The sequence below is a fragment of the Papaver somniferum genome, chromosome 8, assembly GCF_003573695.1.
Source record: "Papaver somniferum cultivar HN1 chromosome 8, ASM357369v1, whole genome shotgun sequence".
NCBI classification, from domain to species: Eukaryota; Viridiplantae; Streptophyta; class Magnoliopsida; order Ranunculales; family Papaveraceae; genus Papaver; species Papaver somniferum.
Window position 1 is genome coordinate 20,862,950 of NC_039365.1, and position 26,631 is coordinate 20,889,580.

General features: G+C 35.9%; 3 protein-coding genes and 2 long non-coding RNA genes across 5 annotated transcripts; 2 read left to right on the forward strand and 3 right to left on the reverse strand.

Annotated features, from left to right (window-relative positions):
- Positions 1-977: 977 nt before the first annotated feature.
- Positions 978-1,914, forward strand: LOC113303326 (major latex protein 146-like). The gene is made up of 2 exons (XM_026552357.1): positions 978-1,321; positions 1,419-1,914. Exons 1-2 carry the CDS (start codon positions 1,057-1,059, stop codon positions 1,709-1,711), a joined length of 558 nt encoding a protein of 185 aa, XP_026408142.1. The 5' UTR covers positions 978-1,056; the 3' UTR covers positions 1,712-1,914.
- A 3,740-nt stretch (positions 1,915-5,654) lies between these two features.
- Positions 5,655-6,465, reverse strand: LOC113304092. The gene is made up of 3 exons (XR_003338044.1): positions 6,309-6,465; positions 5,937-5,999; positions 5,655-5,742 (listed from the first exon to the last, which is right to left on the reverse strand). It is a non-coding gene; the product is annotated as an uncharacterized LOC113304092 (long non-coding RNA).
- Positions 6,466-8,723: 2,258 nt separating this feature from the next.
- LOC113305241 lies at positions 8,724-10,914 on the forward strand. Its single transcript, XM_026554322.1, has 3 exons — positions 8,724-9,621; positions 10,077-10,577; positions 10,619-10,914. Exons 1-3 carry the CDS (start codon positions 8,724-8,726, stop codon positions 10,912-10,914), a joined length of 1,695 nt encoding a protein of 564 aa, XP_026410107.1.
- A 7,470-nt stretch (positions 10,915-18,384) lies between these two features.
- LOC113305242 lies at positions 18,385-20,085 on the reverse strand. Its single transcript, XM_026554323.1, has 6 exons — positions 20,042-20,085; positions 19,719-19,935; positions 19,490-19,636; positions 18,785-19,405; positions 18,527-18,685; positions 18,385-18,424 (listed from the first exon to the last, which is right to left on the reverse strand). The coding sequence occupies exons 1-6, from the start codon at positions 20,083-20,085 to the stop codon at positions 18,413-18,415; spliced, it is 1,200 nt and encodes a 399-aa protein (XP_026410108.1). The 3' UTR covers positions 18,385-18,412.
- A 384-nt stretch (positions 20,086-20,469) lies between these two features.
- On the reverse strand, positions 20,470-25,301 carry LOC113303254. The gene is made up of 8 exons (XR_003337367.1): positions 25,171-25,301; positions 24,671-24,719; positions 24,249-24,435; positions 23,999-24,065; positions 23,075-23,236; positions 22,452-22,520; positions 21,211-21,348; positions 20,470-20,600 (listed from the first exon to the last, which is right to left on the reverse strand). It is a non-coding gene; the product is annotated as an uncharacterized LOC113303254 (long non-coding RNA).
- Between the last annotated feature and the right edge of the window lie 1,330 nt (positions 25,302-26,631).

A 26,631-nucleotide genomic window follows, 5' to 3' on the forward strand; every position in this document is an offset into this window, starting at 1 on the left:
TGTGGAAGTTTCTGCTGAATTTTCCTTTGATGGCTTTAATGTAAAGAGCATTGAAGTGTTCCAGGATTTCATTTGTTTCAGCATGTATCTTGATATTCATGTGCTGCTTTTCCTCCGCCCAACCAAAGGCTAGTTCTGCTCCTCCTGTGGCTCCTTCTGCTTCTCATTGGCCTGTGTGTCCTCTGCTATCAACATAGTTTCCTGCAAAATCAGTAACAGTTAGGGGTGACAAAAACTGATAATTGTTAGGATCCCGTATAGTGCATATTTTGATTATGTAACCATAATACTGCTTTTGCTGAGGGATCCCAACATGACTACCCGTTTCTGCTCTTTGGGAACCGATATTAGAGAGTAACCCCTGAGTATTCAGGGCATGGTTAGGCAAATTGTGAATTCTGTTAAAGTCACATACATGTTGTTGAATGCTAAGAGAGGTTTTTTTAGCATTGGGTGTGATGTTTTGAAAAACTAGATTACATCTAACCTTCCAAATAAACCAGCAAGTAGTTGCATAGATGCTCATGTTTTCACTGGTACTGATATGTACCAAGTATTGAACCAGTCCATGAAAGGTGTTTGATGGTTAAACAGACCATGACTTTCACCTAGCATGTGCTGCCAAACATCAATAGCAGCTGGGCAGTTAAGAAACAAATGTGTTATTATCTCCTCCCCACTTTTGCATATGGCAATATAAAGAAGAATACTTGCAGTTTTGGAATTAGTCCTTTTACCTTATTCTTTTGGATCAAACACCCAGGGAGAAAAAAATTAAAAATTGAGAAAAAGAGCACTATGTGCAAATATGAATGGACAAACCAAATATAAGATCACGATTTCATCTTTGTATTGTTTTTTCCAATTTTATGCCTTATATAAAATTCGATCATGGATATGCGTAGGATATACACCATTTTATGACTTATCGAATTCGATCGTGGATATGCTTTTTGCGTAGTATATATAACATTCATCTCATCCTACTTATTTTCATCCCAAGCCAACTGCACTCGAAACTTACTATAGTATCTCCCAAAATTTGCTACAATCAATATGGCGAAAGTAATTAGCATGGTACAAACTTTTCTTAGATTAGGACTGCTCGTACTAGTTTTGATTGGGATGACCCAAATTGTTGGGGCTCAGATTGAAACCGAACTCAAGTGCTCTGCAGACAAGTTCTATAATGTTTTTAGGCACAATGTGATGCAATTGACTACAGTTCTTCCTCAATACTTCAAGAGTGTCAAAATAGTTAAAGGTGATGGCAAAAGCTTGGGTTCCATTAGGCAATGGCAATATGTACTACAAGCACCAGGTAAGAAATCAGAAACATGTCCTTATATTATTTTGTTTAATTTACAATGATGATGATGATGAACTAATTAATTTCATATGCATGTATATATATATAGAAGCATCTTCGAAAGTATTGATGCTTAAGGAAACTGTTACATCCGTGGACGAGGAAAACAGGTCAATCACATTCAGTGTTGTGGGAGGAGATATATTGACTCACTACAAGAGTGTCGATTTCATAATGGCTGTAACTCCTAAATATGTTAATAGCATTGAAGAGTCTGGTAGCAAAGTGCAATGGTGGGTACAGTATGAGAAACGAACCGAAGATGTTGGTAGTCCAGATGGATATGTCAACCTTCTAGCTCTTCTTACGAAAGAGATGGGTCATTACCTTCTCCAGCAGTAGCCTACTTAAAAATCGACTGACAAGCTCGTAAACGGAATGTTTTTTGTTTTATTTGAAGTGTGCACGCTGTCTTATATTTTGGATTTGCTATGGAATCTGTAATTGTACTGTGTAGTGTGTTATGTTTTTTTTTCTTTTCTTAAATGCATGTAATTAGATGTGTGTACGTATTATGAAATTATGTGCTTTGCTATTACCATTTCCCTCTTATTCTTCTCCCAAAGAGCCCGAAAAATACTCATAATTTTCCTTTCTGTTTTCCATGGATACTCAAGTTTTTCCTTCCCTGCTTTAACTAACATGCTCGATCTAGTTTTTGAAGCTCTAAAACAAGCTCTGCCGTTCGATAACACCCCATCACTTCTCCTGCTTCTTTTTATGATTCTGTTGAATGAAATATTGAGTAATTCAGAAACAAAATAATCCTGTTTGCATAAACTGAAATTTTGACTTTCTTTGGCTGAAATTCTAACTGAAACAAACAATGAACTCACTATCAATGGTGGGATTCGGGTTTTAAGTTCAGAATTAGCATAAGTGTCACAGAATGACAGAACCCTCTCATTGATAATTCTGATCTCTGTCGTTCTATGACACTTATGCTAATTCTTTGATTGGGATCAAGATGTCATATACAAAATTTGACTCCAACTTTTAATCTTTTGATTTTAGGTGATGTCATAGGAGCAGGCACGCCCAAAGATTAAAATGAAGAAAAGAATGACGATTGGCTCTGACCCGGCCCGAAAAGCGCTCAAAATGCAATTGTAACTCATCTCTGTAACTCTTAACAGAATAATAATGATTTGGAGATACCTTGGGCGTACGGTGAAAGTTCTTGAAAGACTTTTTTTTTTTTTTTTTTTTTTTGTTGATACTAAATAAAATTTTATTAATTAAACTGCGTAGCAGCAGAAATCATTTTTCAACAGTTGAGTAATGAAATTTGGATAATTTCACATATAGCAAAAATCGGCCTCCTCATTTCTTTATTTACGAGCTAAAGAGTGAGCTATATTATTACTAAGCCTATGAATAGATTTAAAGAACCAAATTTTACTACAACTCTGACTCTTAGATTTAACTTTGAACCAGTGCACCTGTGATTGTTGGTCCATTACAGACTTAATCACATTCTCACAATCCATCTCGAATATAGCTTTATCTATCTGCAACTCCTCCATCCAGTCTACTGTCAGTTTCAAGGCTTTACATTCAAAGTGTTCTGCCCCATATTCCTCTTCCACTTCCCCTTCAAATTTTATTCCTTTAGCTCCTAAGCATTTTCCTGTAAAATCACGGATTATAAGTCCAACACATCTAGTATAGCAGGTACTAGGATATAACGGCACGGGGTTTGTTTTTTATCGAAAATGGAAACACTTGAGTTTTTGTTTTTTGTCTGAAATAGAGACACCTAAAACTCGCACCTCTAGTCATTCTGGATACAAAACTCAAAACTGACATATTATGAATAAAACTTGATCCCGAGAAAACCTAAGGTTATGTTTGATAAAAGAAAAAGGAAATAGTTCCATGCAAAGTATTTCCGTGGAATCAGTATCCCGGGGAGGCAACGAAAGACTTTCTATGGAATTCCATGAAATTGAGTTTAAAACATATTTTAGGTCATGCATGTTTTACAATTCCATGGAAATAGTTTTTTGACCAAACGATGAAAAACATGCTATTTCCATATAAAGATGGCTAATTCCTATCAAACACAGCCTAAGTACAAATAAATAAATCTCATTTTGAATAAGAAGTGATTTCTATTATATTACCTTATTTTATAAGGTATTGCTTCCGTAGAATTTTTATAGTTCCAATAAGCAGTAAAATGAGCTGAGATTTAAGAAATTAATACTTCATTTAATTTCAAATAATTTTATGTACGTAGATCCCAATTATTTCCACAACTTAAGAGCAGATAAAAAAGACTATAAGCGGATAAGTAGAAGAAAGCTATTTCTTTTATCACTATCAACTTAGATGTATTATTATTAGCACACAACAAAATCCTCAATTTATTTCCATTAGCAAATGGTATGTTCGGATGATCGAAATTGACGATAAAAATTATACTCCCTCTGTCCTCGGAAATGTATCACTTTTCCTAAGACAGAAGTAATATAATATAGCAGGAGAAAAAACTGAAAAATTAAAAATTCTTGTAATATTTCATGTAGTGGACGATCTGCCACATTCTTCCAGCAACGTTACATTATACAGCTGACAGTTGACGGGGAAAAGAAAAAATGAGAAAAAAAAAGGAAGTGTCAAATAGTTTATCTAACGGCTCCACATAAACATTATTAAGTTAACAGGAGAGCCCACATCACCAATATGATTTTAAATCCTCTCAACCAATGTAGTCGATCTCGGATTCCGGTTTGTCTCGGTCCCGAGCGAGACACTGGTACAACGTTGTCTCGGGGAGATTCCGTTTCCAAATCTCGGTGTAATCTCCGTTCCAACTTTTATATATATAATTAAACCATGGTCCCAAAAAAGTTCTCAATGTTTTCAGATACCTGTTGCTGTTGTATGCATATGAACTGGAATATAATTTACTTGAGTAATGGCCTTCTAATTAAAAAGTATGGTGCTTTTCATCATCAACACCTTTTGATTGTTCAAGGATATACTAGTAGAACATGTACATGTATACAAGAGAAAGTTAGAGAATCTCTAGTCGCAAAAATTACGTGATATTGCGTGTATGTAGGTAACGGTGTCGATGAATGACTGACAAAGTCCCCATAAAATTATGATAAGATGGTGTTGCTGTTGGTTTAGTCAGTGGTTGGGTTACCTATTGAGTCCAAGACGGCAAACAAATGAACCAGAAGAGATAAAAAGGTGACGTTAAGAATGAAAGATCGTCTTTTACCTGTTAACTCTAACAAAAAATTTTCTTTGTCCCTGTGTATGACCTCGGCCGGAATTTCGGTTCATTTTGTCCAATCTCGGCCGAAATTTCGGTTACTTCCCGGATATTTTTCGTCTCGGCGGAAAGTTGCATTTCGTGTTACGTTGGTCCGGAAACGGAATTTCCGACGGAATTCCGGCCGAGATGACCGAAATTGACTACATTGCTCTCAACCCATTTCCATTAGAAAGTATATTCCCAGCCATCTCATACACAGTAGTTTAGGGTACCAAGGTTAAATATTCTTGTATATCACTTGATGCATATTGACCTCCACCCCCGTAATACACATCCTAAGGGTTCTTTAAGATGTAGGAGTTCAAACCGTGCAACAAACTTGAGACTAAGTTCTATAGCCAAACTGGTTTAATCAATACCTGACAGTAATCTTTTTGTAAGAAGGTTAAATATTTCCAGCATTGATTATCAACCGGAATTAATGCCATAAGGTTTTAGCTCATGGTATGGCTAGCCTACAATAAGCTACATGTAGATGAAATTTGAAATCGCCATTTTATTTTATTTTTATTAAAAGTGCTTTCTACATTTTTATTACTGGATTTTCAAATTTTATTGGTTTTCTACATTTTATTACTCCCTCCTTTTGCGTGAAGACATCACTTCTTTTACGCCTGTTCCCAACACTAACTATAGCACAGTGACTTCTACCATTGCTCACTAATATGAAATACCAACTTAGTAGAATGCAAGTATAAGTTTCTTATAATTTTGAACTATAAAATTACCCATGGTAATGATTCAGAATGTTGACGGGCATAGACGAACATTTGTCCACCGATGCAAATATGGTCCTGCCGATATAGTTTGTCACTTTAAAACGAAGAAGATACCTGCAACCAAGTTAATCTTTATATGGTCAATATTTGCGTATAACATGAAAAATGTGGGGAAAGAAAATTTAAAATTATACTGAAACTAATGGGAATTATATCCCACAGTAACGCACCGCGTTACAGGTTCCTCGACCTTGTTTTCACATTTATTGCATTGGTGCGCACTTGTTGCAGCCCAAGTATTACCACTTGGTGGTAGCCAAAATTCGAGTTGCACTGGCTTTGACAATAATTCGGTATTGTACCTGTATGCAAGAGTTGGTTAGCCATCTGTGTTGTGAGTAGTTAATTTATAGGTGACAACATAGAGATAGGCAACAACTCAGAATAGTTACATATGTACTTTAGTGGGACTCCATTGGGCCATCAGGTCAGAAATGGATTTTACATTATTGGGGATAGAAACAATGAAATCATATAAAGTTTTATATATGTATACCTAAGGTTCTGAAGAGTAAGGTCGCGCATCATGCAAGGTTAACCATTGACTCTCTTTCATTTCCTGTAAATTTATCCAACTGATTAGCACACCCACCACATCTATTATAGTAACAAAATCAGAAGAAGAAAAAATCATGCAAGGTTAACCATTGAACGGCTCGACCAAAAGAGTACATATAATTGCCAAATGTGAACACAAGTTCAAATTATAAGCTCAACTGAACCTCCAATATTAAATCAAATCTTAAATGTTGGTTGGGTGTTACCTACATCAAGACATGAAAATTTTCTTAAATGGTTGGGTGTTAAATGGAAGGCTTCCATTCTTCTAGAAGTGGGAAAGATAAATCGTGGTTATGAATGAACCCACCTTTCACCTCGACTGCTTCTCCCTTCAATTTTCATATGTTACACAATCAATTCTCCCATGACCGGCACCATAATTTCTGCTAATCAATTTTTATTTGATTATACGTTACCGAAAAGGATCCCTATTAACAGCTCCATTAAGTCTCCATTAACTTGTGCATATCTGACTGATAAATAACAGTAAAACGTACAACTGCGTTAGGCGTGGCGACTCACTAACTACTAATAAAGGTCATGGTTTGACATGCACATCACCATTGGGGAAGCTTGAGATGATATAGATTTGCAAGTAAGCCTCAGAACATGTTGCGTAAAACATGCATCCAGGACTAAATTGTGCATGGTCTCAAATCTTCCGTACTCTTTCTGTCATATAAAAAATCATTACCAATTCTTAAAAGTGCCACTCTTGGAAATGTGTTTCCAAAAGTGCCACCCTCAACCCAAATCTACCAAAAGTGTCACTATATGACATTTCTGCCCCTGATATTAGAGGACCCTTAATTGTTTAATATTATTTCCAACTTTCAAAACTTAAAGTAAGTGTTTTTTCGTGTGGTATTCAGTGCAAAGGTCCTGATGAAAAGGTCAGGACACTCTACTGGACTCTAACATATTTTTAAAAAATCTTATTTTTTGAAATGAAAATTTGGAAATCACATTTTTTAATGGTATTTAAGTGTTTAGGGTCCCTAGGAGGGTCTGGACTCTGGACAGGACCTTTCTGGACCCACTCTAGTTTTCTAATAGAAAAAATATTAAAATAAGATATTTTTTGTTAATATTTTGTTGTCAAGTTCCAGGACCCTTTAACTGGACCCTATACTGGATTCTTGGATTATTAATAAAATAATCTTGTTAATGGAATTAAATAAGATTTGAAAGTTCTGTACCCTTGGAAGTAGGTCAGGACCTTAGTTTAAGGACCTTTTAATTTGACCACCTAGGCGCCATGTAGGCGCCATGTAGATGATAAGTAGAACGACGAGGTGAGGACCTTTTCTACCAGGGTCAGGACCTTATAATTATAAGTCAGGACCCTACGCTGAAGACCTTTCTCAACTCGACCACGTAGGTGCCATGTAGGTGACAACGGGAATGAACGAAGTGATAACATTTTTACTAGGGTCAAGACCATCTAAGCCGGGACCCTACCGTTTGACGGGACCCTAACGCTTCACCTTCCTTACACCCCCGTTACACCACTCTTTTCCTTACATAACCCACCCAAGTTCATTCTTTTTTTTAGCGGTTCATCTTCTTCTTCTTCCTTCTTTCATCTTTTTTTCTTTTTCATGGCAGCTGCTACACGATGAAAGCAAATCATCCAACTGAGATAGAGAAGGAATGATCTATAGGTGAGCTTAACTTTTAGCTCTTTCAAATTCGATATTAAATTTGGGTTAATTTCAATTTCAAACTCAAAGTTAGGGTTCTTAAATATGTATTGGGGATTCGAATCCATGTTTATTTATATAGTTTACAGTGAAATGAGGTATGGGTTATCTTTAATTTTGTGGTTTGGTTACTTAATTTATGTAGGGTTCATGATACAGGATGATCTTATAACTGATAGTATGTTATGTTTTGTGAAATGCAGTTGCTAATTTGTCGTCGCCATAATGATAAGCAAAGATGTTCTCATCCACTAACTGATAGTATGTTTTATGAAATGCAGTTGCTTTTAGAACCCTAAATTGTCGTCGCCATAATGATAAGCAAAGCTGTTCTCATCCACTGCAATGGTGAATGGGTGCACAAAAAAGGTAATGATGACTACAAAGGTATGACACATCTTGCGGGGGTACCTAATAAGTACACTTTTGAGGATGTGAAGAAGAGAGCAATGGATGTTTTAGGTTGCGTGCACAAACCTTGTTTTGATGTATAATGCCTCATAGATGTCCCGGGAACCTCATTTAAGCAAAGGATTAAGATTGTTAGTGAAGAAATGTTGATTTTTTATGTTGGCCAGACATGTGGAGTCCCAAGCTTTTACACAATCAAATATGGAGAAGAAGTAAAAGTAGATATTCCTCCCGTGACTCCCAATACAACTACTGGAGATTACAGCGGATCCAAGATGCTTCCCCACACTCCCTTGACCCCTCTTAACAATCTCACGTCGTGTTCCAGTGAGGATTATCAGTCCAAGAATGAAACCATAAAGGGAGATGGTGGTGTTAAAGGTACGTTTATTTGTCCCTCTTGTTATTGTACTTTTGTATTATGTTTTTCCTGACCAAATAGTCACACTAATGTTGAATGTTTTATTTTTTCAGCGAGTACTAGTGGTCCAAAGGCTAGGAGATGTCTTGAACCAGTAATGACTCCATCAGCCAAGAAACTCTGATGTCTTCATGATGCGACAACAACTCCAGCGCCGGTTCTGGATATTCTTAAACCCCCGAAGGATATGAAGTACAATGATCTATGTGTGGGTAACACTTTCAAAAGCAAGGGGGAGCTGAAACTTATACTTGCAATAGCCAAAGTAGAAAGAAATTTTGAGTACAAAGCTTTTAAATCCGACAGCCAGAGGTTTATTACCAAATGCAAAGACAAGACATGCGAGTGGCGTCTGCGAGCAGTTCCCTTAGATTCTTGTGGGTGGTGGAAACTCACAGTTGCAAACGATGTGCATACTTGTGAAAGCAACAAAAGGACTGACCCTGAATTAAGAACCAAAGCGGCCTCTACTGGAATTGCAGAGCTTTTCAAGCACAAATTCAAAGAACTAGATGCGGCATTTACGCCCAAACAACTGGTTAAGGACATAAAAAGGGATTATGGAGTGGTTATCAATTACCGGAAGGGATACAGCGCTTGCAAGCGTGGTATTGAGCTGATCAAAGGTATCCCTGATGAATCGTACCAACACCTCGTTGGTTATAGTCACATGCTTGGTGCTCGTAACAAGGGTACTATTACCGAGATTGTAACTGATTCAGATGATTATTTTCTATATTATTTATTTTATTTTGGAGTATGTATTGAAGGATTCAAAAACTGTTCCAGACCCGCATTTGCGGTTGATGGTACACATCTTACAGGGCCACGCCAAGGAGTTCTACTGTCAGCCGTTGGAATGGATCCCGACGAGTCGATCTATCCTATTGCTTTTGTTGTTGTTGATTCAGAGAATAATGAATCTTGGGAATGGTTTATGAGAAAGTTAGTCGGAGTACTTGGCGATAAGTATGCTATGAAAGAAGATGTTGTTGTGGCAACAGACAGGCACCCACCGATCGGTAGATCCATAAGGTTGGCATTTCCTTGTGCTAATCAAGTATACTGCATCCACCATCTTTCAGGTATTTAACAAGACTTTATATACTATGAACACACGAGTTTTGTGTTTAAATAGATTTGATGTTAGTTATCTGAATGGATACAACGTTAACCTTGATTTGTATTTAGTATAACTTATCAGACTGTAGGTCTTTATGTGTGCGTATCTAGATAGAGTTATGAAGTCAATGACAATAGCATCATATTGCATATAATGTCCCAGCGGAGGTGGCAGAACAAGTTTTGTAGCATCAATAGCATCATATTGCATATATGTACAGTCCAAACAAGTTTTGTTGTCCACCCTGTTGTATGATACATTTCAGACATATATATATATATATATATATATATATATATATATATATATATATATATATATATATATATATATATATATATATATATATATATATATATATATATGCATGCTTCATGTTGTACTTATAAGTCAATCCTGTAATGTTTGTCCTTGCAGAAAATATCAAACAGACCTACCACAACTTCACGGCTTGGGTGGCATTTACAAGAGCTGCAAAAGCGTTTAGCAATGATGAGTATGAACTTGCTATGAGAGACCTGGGTTTAGTGAGCCCCGCTGCTTTAAAATCTGTAGTGGATCTTGGACCGGAAATGTGGGCCAGGGTGAAGGCTAGAACAGGTCGTTTTACTCTCATGACTACAAACGCCTGTGAAACTTTCAATTCAAGAATAGATGATGTTAAAAGTCTTCCAATCTGTCATTTAGTCGATTACATTCGCAGGTTCCTTATGGAATGGTTCTGCGAACGTAGACAACTAGCTCGTGATCGGCAAGATCCTTTGAGTCAACATGCACGGGATATAATCAAAGAACGGTGGGATGTGGAAAAAAGGTTGTGGATTTCCATGTCGATGGGGACGAATATGAAGTGGACGAGGGTGACTATGAAGAGCAGCACACCGTCTATCTTGACCGAAGGTCTTGCACGTGCAAAGTGTTTGACTATCAGCATTTTCCGTGTCCCCACGTACTTGCAGTGTGTGAGACATATAAGATAAAAGAAGAAGTCCTTTGTGGGGAATATTATAAAACATCGGTTTGGATATCTATGTATGAACCTAAAATCTATGGTGTGCTGAGCCCAGAAACTTGGGATGTCCCAGCGGAGGTGGCAGAACGGGTGGTGCTTCCTCCAAAAACTACACCGGAAGTTGGTCGTCGGAGCATCAAGAGGAAAAGGTCTTCCATTGAAAAACCTAGAAAGAAAAGAGCTTGTTCAATGTGTCACCATACAGGGAATTATGCTAACAGCAAACGTTGTCCCAAGGCTTAGAACTGGAGTGATTTTGGTTGCTGACATTTCTTACCTTGTTATGTTTGTTTGAAATAGTTTAGGCGGCATCATTAGTAGAGTGGATTTAGTCATATTTTCATCCTCAGGGTAAATTAGTTTTTCTCAGACTTGATATTAAACCTTAAATTTCGGAAAGTATGTCTTTTGTAATTGAATTTGGGAATTAACCTTTGAAAAGGAATTCCTTAGTTATCTTATGTTTATTAATTGTAAGTTCTACTGGCATGTTTCATGTGAACTGATTACAAGAATCAAAAATCATTTACTACCATGTTGTTTTAGTGATTGGTAGCTAGGTGAGGCACTCTTTTAAACGTGTTAATGCTCATTTACTTTTCTTATTGAAACAACGAAAATTATATAGCCATAACTAGGACAACCTAGAAGTAAAAACAGTTCCATCGTACCTAATAAAAAGGACTTCAAATATAAAATAAACTAATCAGACATTATCTTAAACCATTCTTCATCACTTTTCTTTTCAATTTCTGCGTTCTTGTGCCTTCGGATATCGCTCTTCATTGCACCATTCATCAGCTCAACAAGGGCAAGATCTTGAAACAAACTCTGTCCAAAATTCTCTTCCTTGATCCATACGCCGCTGCCATGATAAGGAATGATACATGACTCCGGGATTGAGATCCTTAACCTGTTGCATTCTTCACGTAACTGGCGATCCTCCTTTACTAACTCAAACCACTCCTTACAGAATTGGCTACCGTTTTTTGTTGTGTAGAAATTAGTTACTACACGCTTAGCAATAGGTTTTTTAGAGTCAACAAACTCATCACCATCCGACGCAACACCATTCCTCCCATATATGGTAGTATATTGATTTCTTGTTCGGGCAGTTGAATTAAGTGAGGTTACGTCAGACTGTTGAGAGGATCCTGCCATTGTTTTCATATGATTTGAGATAAAAACTTGTAAAAAAATGTACCTAATAACAGTGATTTTCTTTACCCTAGAGATTATTAAGCACAAACGAATCTGAATGATGTCCATTTATACTTATGTTGGCAAACATGTAGAATTTAATGCCAACTAAATATAGCTGGGGCCTCTCATGTTCACCTCTCATGTGTAACTGAAAAGAAAAAAGCAAGCTGTTTTTGACTAATTACAATTAGTCAAAAAGTTTTTTTTTTTGTTTCTTTTTTTCACGTTTCCCAATTAGTCTTCTGCTGGCATCTTACGGGTTGTGTTACCTTTCAAAAACAAAAGATATAAGGAAGAAAAAAAAATCAAATTTAAAGCTTGTCCCATTCTTGGGTAATGTTTACACACATTGACAACATTCCCTTCAAATCCTCTCATTTGTACCTGAAAAGTGAAAACCAATTTCTTTTCATCACATTAGCCACAACACCTCCATGCCATAAGGGGAAAAACCGTTACCTCTATCACTATTAAAAATTGTGCATAAAAATGGTCCAATAAGGGACAAATTATTGTGGCGGCATGTAGTTTATTTTAAGTCAAAGCAGGTGGGGGTGTGGGAGTTGGGAAGTAAATGCTTATTCAAATTTCAAAGCAAATGGGTGAGTCATTTAACATAACAAAGAAAAAAAATTATAAACAAAAGGAAAATCAAACAACTTAGATATGAGTGAGGTAGGAAGATGCTTTCTCAGTCTACAATTCTATACATACATATATATATATATATATGACATCCAACCCTTAGGAGTGATTCCTTACAATTTAAACTACCCACTTCGATCACATGGGTTCAAGATCAGAGAGCAAATCATGTTTGGAAAAATGTTTTTCTAAAATTCCTTCAAAAAAAAGACGTCAAAGCAACCAACAAACCAACAACCTACCAAAACCAGCGGATGAGGGTTCTTCAAGTATGTCTTTAACAAATCTGGATACTTATGCCAATGAAGTTATGTCCTGTAAGGAATGGTATGACGCGATTGAAGAAGGTCGTAGATTAAGAAAGGAAACAGCTGAGTTGGGTCTTCCAGTTACGCCGTTGCCACCTCTTGGAGATCTATTACACCATACATAAAATGATCTGGTCAAATGTGTTAATTCTATAAGAGCTGAGAATAACGCACTTAATAGGAGATTGATTAATCGGAAGAAGTATTCTGCTCTACAGGGGACTAATATGTAACTGGAGTGGTAGTAAAATCAATCATTTTCTCTTGTAGTATTATGGTAAAAAAAAGTTTATTTAGAGCAATGTGTATGAGTGGTAATTTATTATACCTTTTATCTTCTGTTCAGTTTACTTGGTAGTAACTGAAGTTGTTGTGCAAGTGCAATGCAGCAGGATAGTACTTCAGAGTATAAATTTACGAACAATATCGCAGTTCTCCATTGCTACTTTGTTGCTCTCCCTTTGTATTCAGTGAGCTTCATACTGCACAACTGACGACAAACAAAACCATCAGCTTAGGTTTGATCCAGAACAAAACTATCAAAATACATCCCGAATCAGACGAACATACATTTTCATAAAATATAGAAAGGTATTTATCTACCATAATTCAACTTCTTCAACATAGTTTTCTAAGAAAACTAATGCATACATAATGTTCAAAATGTTACCATCTCAAAGGGGGTCAAACACCCATCAAAATTATATTTAGATATCCCTTTGTTAGCAGAAAAACCATAGTATCTTTTCTATAATTCATATATTAGTCAACACGTAACTATATGCTAGGCACTCAACAATCATCACACAATAAGTATATATAGCAATAAGGTATATATACTTACAATAAGGAAGTATATGCATATGCAGGTCTAACAGGAAACTGGCCACTAATTAGTAGTTACAAAGTTCTTTCCAATAAGGTAACAACTTCCATATCAATTTCTCAAAAACAACAAACAAACAAAAAATATATATCATCAACACCAATCCACAACTTCCATATCAATTTCTCAGCTTCATTTGAAGTCCTTACATTCACTAGCTTCAAATTGGAGTCCTTCAATTTCTTCTCAGCTTCAGTTGGGCGTGTTTCCATGTTCCTAACTTAGTTCTCTATTCATCTTCACATTCATTTTATTTTTCATTTTCTTTCTTTAGGTTCTCAACCTGCAAAATCAACAACAAAAAAAAAATCACACCAATACATAACTTTCATATCAAATTAAAGTTCAAGTCATTCAATCTAAGTAACTAACCTAAAAACAAACCGATAAATCCCATATTAAAACCTAACTCCATGCATCTGCATAAAAATACCAAAAACAAAAAAAAAATTGGTTAAAATCAACAAGCCAAACCTAACATCAGTATTATACAAAAGGTAAAAATCACCTAAATCGAATAAAATCAAGTATACCCGATATGAACTGCGACTAAAGATGTTGAGATCTACCTGTAGAAGATCTGAACTGCAACTTAAGTTGTTCGATCTACCGGGAACCAACCAGAAAAAATAATTTTTAAACCCCCGTTAAGAAAATCAACCAGTAAAAAATCAAGAAGAGAAAAAAAATTTGATAAAAACCCTAACTGTACCTGCTGATTTTGTAAAATCAAACATAACTGCTGCACAATTGAGAGATGTTGAAGGTTAATAATCATAATGAATTTTAATGAGTTTTTGTCATATAGGGCTTAAATGGTTGGTAATGGTGGAGTTCAAAGAGAGGAGGAGATATTTTGGCCGGTCTGGTTCTCGTTTGCAAATGAACTGATGAAGATAGAGGGGATACATCAGGTAAAAGTGTTAATTAGGGTTATGGTTTGCTTATATTGGTGGCAACGGTTGTAATTACTGTGAATATTTAGGGAAAATTCGCGACATTTAGGGTTTCTCCCTAAATCGATGGCCAATAACCATCTATTGTGTCTCATACGGATTAAGAATCCAATGGTTCACATAAACCTATTTTGTTCATACAGATCATGAAGTTTGTGTTTCTTTGCTAAATGGTGTTTCTTTGCTAAACTCAATTCGTGTTTTCTGGGTATTAACAACCTTCATTATGACCAAGTATATTAATAAATGTCCTGTATATTTTAGTCCACGTCTAGATATGGATCATATTTCATATTGTCAGATTTCGAATTAATAGAGATGAAATATATCATATTTCAACATCTCGGGTTCAAAGTTTACTAGAGTTAAAACAAAGGTTCTCATTTCGATGAACTGAATATGAAATCTATCGGATTTCGACATCTCGGGTTCAAAGATTACTAGAGTTAGACACGAGGTTCTCGTTCGGATGAACTGAGGATGGATTATATGAGTTCTTATCATCCCGGTTTCATATATTACACGAGTGAGACTGGAGTCTATCACTCGGATGAACTGAGGATGGATCATATGAGTTCTTATCATCCCGGTTTCGTATATTACATGAGTTAGACCCGAGTCTCTCACTCGGATGAACTGAGGATGGATTATACGTATCTATGGACTTTATCATTTGTGCTTGAGTGTTAGCAATCTGCCCTAACATCGCAGCACTCTCCCGAACATCTCCATTCGAGCGGTTGCCACCATCTCCATCATTGTTAGAAGCCATGAAACAAGGATCAAACCTTTCTCTGAATCCAATTGACGCAGCGGTAACGATAAGAAATAGCCTTCAATCCACAAGGTATGTTTTGAATCCACAAAACATTGTTCTGAATCCTGCACACAAGGTATAATCTCAAGAGATTTGTGTTTTGAATCCACAAGAACAACAAATAGATCACTTGAAAATACACAAACAGAAAACTAGTTCCTTTTAAAATAACAATCATCAATAACGTTTTACAAACCATGATCCTAAGATTAAATACTAGTAGGTAGTTATAGGAAGTTAACACACACATTAGACACACAAGATAAGAAACTGAAACTAGAAACTGAAAATAACTATTAGATATTTTCTGAAAGTTGTAACTGTCAGGTGTGACTATCCTTGTTCTGCATCAGTCTCTCACTCGAATGAACTGAGGATGGATTATACGAGTTCTTATCATCCCGGGTTCTTATATTCTTGAAAATACACAAACAGAAATCCATTTATCCTCCCATATATTGACTTTCATTCCATCACCCATTTCCTAAATACTGTTTTGTTCAACTAAAATTATTCCTTTGTAGATACATTTCCACATCCAAGAGCTAGAGGAAGGGATTTTATCTCTAAAAGCAGAGTTTCTCTGTGTTCCATTTTTTTTACTATGCTTTCAAACAGTTTTATTTTGGTTTTATCTATAAATAGAGGTGTTCCTAGATAAGAATCTTTCAGGGCTCACTAGAACAGAAGGTGAAATTAGGGATTCAAGAAAATCCCCCCAAAAGGGCGAAGAGAAAGATAGTCTTCTTGCAATAGAGATATTATTATCAGATAAAGATGGGGAATCAGTATTTGGTACAGGGTCTGGAGAGTCCGACCCGGATCCGACTTCAAGAGTAGTCATGGGACCCGCCTAAGCTTGGTTTTGTGTGTGTGTGTGTTTTTTTTTTTTTTGAAAAGACCACCAGGGAAGGGATAGAAAGCCACAATTAATTTTGGAAAATCAAGACAGAACTAGGTTGCATGCAAAACATATCATTCTGCCGCACGTCCTAGGTTAATTAAGACTGAGAGACTAGGAAGAGGTAGAGGAAACTCAGACAGCAAAAGAAGGAGACAAATCAGCAAAAAAAGATTATAGGATCCTGAGATGATCTCCCTCAGGATAGAGATAGAGACGAACTAAGCATGTTGAAAATAAAAAGAGATTATAGGATATGCATGATGAAAATATGATTTACTATTCGGGAATGATTCGCAGAATTACTAACTAGGTTCTGTTGTATATTTTTACTACCTATGTATTCTATATTGTTTTTAAACTTTAGTGGATTTTTTATACACATTTTTGCTACCTGTGTGTTCTTAGTTTTTAAATTCCAAGTCACCCAAACCAGTGATCTTTAGCTGACACTAAGATGCTAACTCCCTTCAAAGAACATGGAGTAGATAAAATATCTAAGCATCAATTTTTAGAAGCAGAGACAAGCCGCTATACATACATAACTAAAGGATCATAACATGATCAACAAAATATAAAAAAATATATCCAGGGTATAAGAGTCCATCGCCACTAACTTAGATTTAGAACTACAACTGACATCTTTTTCCTAGATAAGAATCTTTCAGGGCTCACTAGAACAGAAGGTGAAATTAGGGATTCAAGAGAATCCCCCCAAAAAGGCGAAGAGAAAGATAGTCTTCTTGCAATAGAGATATTATTATCAGATAAAGATGGGGAATCAGTATTTGGTACCGGTCTGGAGAGTCCGACCAGGATCTGACTTCAAGAGTAGTCATGGGACCCGCCTAAGCTTGGTTTTGTGTGTGTGTGTTTTTTTTTTTTTTGAAAAGACCACCAGGGAAGGGATAGAAAGCCACAATTAATTTTGACAAATCAAGACAGAACTAGGTTGCATGCAAAACATATCATTCTGCCGCACGTCCTAGGTTAATTAAGACTGAGAGACTAGGAAGAGGTAGAGGAAACTCAGACAGCAAAAGAAGGAGACAAATCAGCAAAAAAAGATTATAGGATCCTGAGATGATCTCTCTCAGGATAGAGATAGAGACGAACTAAACATGTTGAAAAGAAAAAGAGATTATAGGATATGCATGATGAAAATATGATTTACTATTTGGGAATGATTCGCAGAATTACTAACTAGGTTCTGTTGTATATTTTTACTACCTATGTATTCTATATTGTTTTTAAACTTTAGTGGATTTTTTATACACATTTTTGCTACATGTGTATTCTTAGTTTTTAAATTTCAAGTCACCCAAACCAGTGATCTTTAGCTGACACTAAGCTGCTAACTCCCTTCAAAGAACATGGAGTAGATAAAATATCTAAGCATCAATTTAAATGATGTTCTCATTATTAGATTTAATCGTCAATATCAAATGATGCAATATGACTCACATTACCGCATAACCAACCAGTTGAACGTAGTAGTATTTTATATTCAGAGCAAGACAATAATGATGTACCATCACCATTATAGTTATCGCCATGTTCCTTGATACTGTGGTAAATTAAGATCCATTATAAGGCAACACCATGATTATTAGTTTTCACATATACAACAACACAGAGAAACAAAAAGGTATACTATGGAGGAGAAACAAAAAGACACAGAAACAAAAGGGTATACTAGGGATGAGGCTAACCCGAGGTTTATGAATCTGTTCACATCATCTATATCCTGCTTCGTTATTTGCTGATCCAATGTGTCTTCTTCAAAATAATTCATGATAACAGGCTCTTCGCTTGTCGAAACCTTTTTTGCGTTCTTTTTCGCCACTTTCCCTATAGGAGTATACGGGGGCAACAGGGAAGGTGCAGGGTTTATTTTCCTCCTTGCCCATCCCTGACCTTTTGTAACATCATCAGAAAGAACGATAATGGGTGCAGAAGGGCCAGTGCAGGGTTTATTTTTCTGACGCTTTCTTTTTTTCCCCGTTGAGCTGTTACAAATGTTTTTTACCTACATATCTGACACAGTCAAAAAGTCATACCACGATAGTTTTGTGAAAAAAGTACAAAATATATACGTGCTAATGTAGCAACAAAACTAGAGATGCAACAAATACTTACAACATCTCGACTCACATCAACTTCCTTATTTGGAGGATTGTACGGATATGGTGGATTTAATTCAATATTGTTGGATCCATTGCCAGGAGTCACATCTGGCTTCTGCATTTCCGCACCATCAAAATTTCCTTCTTCGTTATGTCCTCCAGGTGGAGTCCCCTGTTCAAACAACATAAATATCAGTTCAATAAAACTTCAATATCAGAATAGATGTGACATTCTATCTATCTTAATACAATGAATTTCCAATTAACTCACTGTTTTTGTCTTTGACAATGCATTATACGTCTTGGTTCCACCAATCTTATCCTTTATTGATTTGATCTCGGCAGTTAAACACTCCACATGATTCAACATTGTTTTATGGCTATTACTTACCTGGACACTTAACTCCTCCAACTGACCCTTCACTGCACTTTTAAATACCTCCATTTCACCAATCACCGTCATTTGCAAATCCTCCGTATGACCAATCATTGCATTTTTCACAAAAGACTCGAAAGAAGCAATGACTGAAGTTGATGTCCTAGAACAAAGAACATCAAGTTGGGAGCGAGGATGTGCCACACGTGCTTCTTCCTCATCCTTCTCAAACAGATATTTTTCCTCCACCACATTTTCATTCCCTAACAGATCTTCTTCGTCCTTTTCATCATCCATGCTGCTCTCCTCTGGAACCTGTTCATCCACAAAAACATTTTCAGACTCTAACATATTTTCTTCCTCACCCTTCTCAAACAGATCTTCGTTCTCCACCACATTTTCATTCTTTAACGAAACTTCTTCTTCGTCATCTACCAAGGGACCTTCACATAGCCCCAACATTACCAAACGCTTTGCATCTTCTTTATGCCACATAATGTCATCACACACTTCACCCTGTAATTTTATAAAGTCACTCGACCAAATTAACAATGTAGCAAACAAAAAAATAAAGTAACTAAGGTAGTTATTACTTTATACCTTTGACTCCTCCAAAATCGTAAGTAGAGGCTCATGGTGTATTACTAAATCGCATGTAACACTATGCATATGGGGGCGCCAATTTGCAAAATTAGTCTTGCTTCCAAAGTTATCAAGCACTTTCGGCAACACTTCCAGACCCCAAACCTTGGTGAAAAAAGGAAAACCTTTAAAACAACAATCACAAAAAATTAGACAACTAGAAAATATCAACCCAGCTGATTCTTACCACCAGGACATGGGCCATTCCTTGACTCTTGTAAGTCACCTCACTTCCAACTGGCTTGTTAGCGTTAATCTGATAATCTAAGGCAGAATTGCTATTATCAATAGTTCTGCTGAACGCTATTTCAGCCCAAAGATAAGAGTTGAAGTCGACGAGGTTATCCACCAGGTACCAGTGATCATGCTCAACTACTTTGTCATCTCCCTTTCCCAGGACATACCTGTGGACAACATATAGTAACGAAAATTTCACCTTGTCATCAGATTCCAGTGGGACTTTGACAATTTCACATTCAGTATTAGAGTTGCTTGATTGGTGACATTCACGCGATATTTTTTCCTCCTCCTCCTTTTTGCTTGATCGGTGACATTTCCTCGATTTTTTTTTTGTCCTCCTTTTTGCTACATTTCTTCGATTTTTTTTCGTCGTCGTCGTCCTCCTCCACTTTTCCAAAAAAGTAATAATTTCAAACTTTTTCCAGTTACTGGTTTTCCTTCATCGGGGAAATGCTTCATCTTAAGGCAGGGCTTCGTGGCGGGACGAGAAAAATTATGGTCCGACTTCCTAAAACTAAGCCCCGAAATCAATGCGAATTCTTTCTTTCCGAAGGAGAGTTCCTTTCCACAAACCATTACGCGCATTTCTTCACGGTTACCCTTATCACCTTCATCACCCGTGGAGATCTGACTAGCCAATAAAGAATGAAACAAAGCACCAGACCACGTTTGCATTGGCAGGTGCAGTAAGGGGCCAATTGTATTTGACATAAATTTCTCTTGCTCGGAAGGAGACAACAAGTTACGCACCCACTTCAAAACCTTCAGGCTCGAGTATGTTTTTACCTTGCACGTATAAGCCCGGTACCTGGCAGGGTGAACAAACATCCTACAACATTGAAATAAATAGTTACACCAATTACAACATACAAGTTCTTAGAATTATGTATTTGAGAGCGGAAAGCAGCAACATTGAAAAAAGATAAATAGTCATACATTCCAACTAATCCAATAACCACCTGTATTCAAGTTGTAAAAGTGACTCAACGAATGACCGGTCTAGTTTCCGTTTACAAGTGGCTTATACCAAATACACCTAGAAAGAACAATGCAGCAACATGGAAAAAATAGGATTCGCATAGAGGCATCTAACTTTCTTTTATATATAAATAACTAAACTATTGTTATTGTTCAAATTTAACTTCTTAAAATAGTGAGCAGATAGGCAGTAGCTTGGGTTTTAGGCTATTAATGCATACATTTCAGCATTTGACAGGGAATGCTCAACGGTGGCACGATTACACTATACCATACAATCATCTATTATAAGAAGTAGATTCAAAACTATATCTAAAAGTAAGTATTCATCTCTTCGATCTTTACTGATTATTATACTCAGGAAATATCTTATGTGAATCTCCAGCAATAAAAAAGAAGTGACCAGACACAGCACATAAAATGAATGGTTAGCCTTAACAGGCTAAATGTCACCTATCTACCTTTCAACACCATATGTAGATACCACTCTTTTGTCCTCAACAGTGGCATCCAACACTGTTTCATTCACATGAATCGCAGATTTCACTTTTCGAGAACACTTCTTCTTCTTCTTCCCTCCTACACCCATAACTTGGAACCTACAAAAATAATATAGTCAGGATTAGTAATAACATAGTAGTAATTCATATTCTTTAGTTACTCAAAGTACACTCCGCACACAAAGTTATAGTGATTAAGAAAAACTAAGTTTTATCTACCTAAAACTACATGCTCATCATGACATTATTATGACATTATAAACAATTCGCAAGTGAGGTTATTAGATTAGTTTGAAACTACAAGCAAAAAACAAGCTTCCAAAACTGCCATCATACATTGAATGAATATCATCCATTGGCAGTGTACAATAATACGTATGAGAGTTTTTTTGAAACAATATATCAAGTACCATATGATAGCAAAACCTAAAATGGTACACCCATGAATGAAGTTGTATCAAAAAAACACCATCATACCATCCGTGTAAATTCTACCACTATCATGTAACCGGGGAAAGACTTACTGGCAGTTCCCTTACTGATTGATACCACAGATTGCAGGAAAAGCAATTACAGCACCAATGAAAATTTACAGTGGATTACTTATCTGAGCTGGTATACATTTAATTTTAACTATATATGATTCTTATTGTCTGATAAATTCTTGACTCAATAAGAATTTTCAGAAAAGTACATGATATATATATATATATATATATTTCCAATGTTTTTAGGTTGACGTAGATGATAAATTTATCAAAGAAAAAGGTAATAACAAGGGAAAGAAAAAGGCCACCAATTATACTAAGAAAACCAATCGATTCGATGAAGTTGGAATCATACATCAAATCTAATTTACAAAACAATGGGAACAAAGTCGATCTCTTGTTAGCAGGTTGGGATGAGAATATGCAGGTAAAAGGAATACACTACTCAGTAGTCTAGTGTAACTTAATTGGAATTTTGGTTCTATCTTAATTATATGTTGATTGGGTTAATATATTTTGTAATTTAAGCCGAGAAATGTCCATATTTAGAGCTAGCAGTGGTTAAATAGTTACTCATACAACATGTTACAACTATCCACAAATTTATGATTTAGAGCTATTGTTGAATCTAAAACAATGAACCTTTTGGTGGCCATGACAAATCATAGGAAAACAAGGAAGAGTACTAATTATGTAATGAATGACGAGTTTTACCTGCACTTAAACTTAGGTGGACCACGTCAATGCTCTGAACTAGGATTCAAGTAACAACTCCAACTATCTCTGAGCACAGGATCCACAAGTATTACAAAATCTTTAGTATCCGATAAACAAGAATTAGAGAGAAACCCAACATAATACACCCAATTTTAAAACAAATAAATAAAAATTTCTCATTCACAACAAGCTACAGTGATGAAAGTATGAACCCTAATTTAACAAAAAAAAAAATCTATTCTGAAAAACCTAAGAAATAAAAACTGAAGCTAAATACTATTTTCCATGGAATAAATCGCAAAATTTTTCATTTGTCTTAGTTCTAAATACTCTAACGACGATGAACAGAAAAAATGAAATTTTAAAACCTAAATCATACCTTTTTTTGTGCTCAGTTACCCTAAATCGTAAGTGAAGTTGATGAAAATACATGTTTCATAATCTAGTAAACATCAAAATTTCTCAATCCATTACTCTGCTCTTCTTTTCTATTCTACAAACCGCACTAAGTTCTTATCTACCTAAAATAACGAAATCGATTAAACTTTCATTTCATACATACCCAAAATTGAATCCTCAATTCAAATTGATAACAAATAATTCTAAACCTTAAATCATACCTTTTTTTTTCTTCTTTTTTTCTGCTGCTCGTTCGTGTTTTGAAGTTGGGTTGATATGTTTGTATCCTGCACTCTCTAGGATCTCCCTTTATCAAAATCTTATTCCCTGATCTCTTCTTCCCTAATCTTTTCTTCAACTAATTTGTATTCTGGACGGAGATACTGCTGAGAAAGAAGAAAATTTTTTGATGAAGAAGAAAATGAAAAGAGGAACTACGAGAATAAGCGGTCGGAGATAACAAAGTCAATTTTTTTTGACGGAATTAACAAGAGGACGGATATAACGAAAATCTGCTGAGTTGGTAGCTGACTCTGTCGGCTTTTTTTTGCTGAGGTGGAAGTTGACTCAGTCCAGAGGGTCTGGACCTCTTCTAAATAAGGGTATAAATGTCTATAAAACCCCAAAAGGGTGTTATTTGTGTATTTCAACTAAGGGTGGCAGTTTTGGAAGCTTGTTTTCAGGGGGCCTATTTTTACACATTATTAGCAAAACTTTAATGGGATTATGAATAGAAATGGTTCACATATGCACAAAAACTATCATTTTAATTTATTATGCGGGAAAAATGAGATTGTATAGAGTTATAACGAAATATTGTATATACATACTCATTTCTAGGGTATCTATAATGCTAACAGATTAGAAGAAAAAAAACGCGATAAAACTCTTGAACTCGTTTAATTGGGCTTTGTTGTCCTAATAGAGTAGCTTGTGGGAAGCTTGACGATAATAAGAAAAGAAAACACATCAAAACTACAAAAATAGGCAGTTTCTCAGCGTCAAAACTTTCTCTATCAGCAGTGAGTTACTTCAAATCAATGTCAAAAGAAAGTGCCAACGAAAAACAAATTTACAACTGAATGGAAGCAATACTTAAACTAATAAAAGCAACGACGGGAGAAAAACTTGACGAAATTACGGACCTGGGATTTGTAAGCGGCTCTGTACTTTTTGTCTCTTTCCCTCACTAATCCAACCCAGAATGTTAAACTGGCAAATAAATCGTTAATGGAAATGTTATAAATAATAAATGAAGGACACTGAACTTCGTTAATGGCAAAGGCGTTTGCTTCCTCTTGTTTTTCTTAAAAACTTAAAGTTGAATTCAATCAATAATTGATATTGGATTTTTGAAACTCAGGAATTGCGAAGAAAAAAATGATTTCAACTTACAAATTAGCATAGCTTGAGCTTCGCATGCTAGACCAAAAAAACACAACAGTGAATTGCAATTCCAGGTAGAGGATGGAGTAGCATTTATTATTGCACATAAAGTTGCTCTTCGTTTTATAGAGTTGAAGGGTCTTCTCCACGAAGGCTGTAATGCCAATGGTTAAACGAAGTTGAATTGCAATTGACACTGCACAACCACTCAACCATCTGAATCACACATATACAACATCTTACATCGACAATTAGGGAATTTTGATGACTACTTTTTTCTGCTAACGGTTTTCATTTTTGGGTATTAAATATTTTGGTGAAACAAAAGTTCATGTATGTTTTAATTCTTACATCTTACACCAAACCGAATACATCATAATAAAATAAAGGGGAATTCAATTGACATTTACCATATAGATACAGATACATACCTGAGATTGATACTGGTTTGTCTCCAAATATATCATGCACTCACAAATTCTGCAACAACAAAATCAGAATCAGAGAAAATTTAAATCAACACAACAATACCAAACAAAATATGCATGCACTGAGAACCATTGCAAGGTAACTTTTCTGAGGTTAGGGAAGCATAAATAACAGTGTTGTTAATGGGTATCTTTTATTTTTGTAACGTCTTGGCATAACGACAAAATCAAGTTACCCACTTAATGATCTTGTATTCTATCAAAAGAAAAAAGAAAAAAGAAAGAACTTAATGATCGAGTAGTGGAAGAAAAGTCCTAATTTTAGGCAACAAAGGCAAAGACAAAAATAAAGATATGAATCCATATGTAGGCAGGTTGAAGAATATTCAAAGAAAAATTAAGAGATAGTACTAATTCAATTTGGTCATGAAGATAGGGAAGAAACAGAAATCCAATTGAAGAAACTAATCAAATCTAAAGAAACATTTTAAGATAGTACTCACCTGGCAGTCTCGACTCTCGAGACTGGAGAGAATATGCTGAAGAAAGAAATGATAACCTTTGTTGAGGTTTATGTGTTGTTCTAGCATAACGCATCCGGGTATGAATCAAAGGGATTGAATGGCTTCTGCAACGCTTGCTAACAATCGGGAGAACAATGAGGAAAAAAATACCCTAATTCATGTCTGGTGATAATGGGTGTCGTAACGGAAGAGGAGATTAAATGCAAGAAAAAATCTGGGACGTTGGATTAGGGCTAAAAAGGAGGGTTAATTCTGAGCCACGATTTATGTTTTGAATTTCCGAGGAATGGGAGCCATCGATCGGTGTGAAAGGCGCATCCAGAACCGTCAGATCAAGCAAAAACCATTTGTTTTTGTAATATAGATATAAGAACCATCAAAATTAATTTTTACAAAGTTTTTATCAGGTGGGATCCAAACTTGAGTCTGCAAATTATTTCTGGTACCAGTATTAGTAACCAAACAGTCAGTATATTGCTTTACAAGATTACTTATTCTAGCACCTGAACTCTGAACATTAGGCTTAATACCTTGAAAAACAAGAGAACACCTATCTTTCCAGATATACCACATAGTACACATTTGTAAAGCCCTCAAGCTCGTCAACGCTATTAGAGCAGTCGAGAGACAATTAAGCTATTAATGACTCGATTAATTTGACATGAACGTTAATTAATAAGAATTAATCTACCAACGATTTAGATACTAAATTAGTATCATTAGATAGTTCTCGAAAAGTTATACGGATTGGAGTACTCGAACGTGTCAATCAAATATCAGATGAAGAAGATACTATCGAATTTGTTTGAAGGGCAAAATAGTTTCCATTTCCGACTGGGGCTGCCCTTATCAATCTGTTGGGTGTATCAGTAATTTGTCTTGGTCTTATCTAGACCATATCGAGAAGATAAACTCTCGTATTCTCTTCTTCATCATTCTTATTTGAGTTAATTAGTGTTTGGATCGTAAGTTTTGGTATGTATTTGAGTTTGGATCGTAAGTTTGTCCGTTTTAGAGTTTGGGTCGTCGACCCGTTAGTCAACCAAGTCAACTGGTCAAACTGTTATTGTCATCTGACGTCCATTAACTTCCGTCAGTTAACTTATTTACGCAGTTTGACACTCCGTTAAATGTTTCACGCACGTGCACACTTAAAAATCACGTGCTATCACTGAAAGAATCTACGGTCCAAATTGCTCCGAGGTGTGTGGCTGACATTCATTTCGTTGCATGCCTTCATAAGATGCAAAAACAAATCCGACAACCGTTTCAAGCAGTTACAACCCAAAAAATACAAGTAGAACTGCCTGAGTTCTTTGTACCAGCAACTCTCATACAACTAGAATAGATGAAGTTACATGTATGATGAAACGAAAAGAAATAGTCTGATCTAAAATTAATATGAAAACATATAAAACAGATCCAGTTTAACAAAAAAAA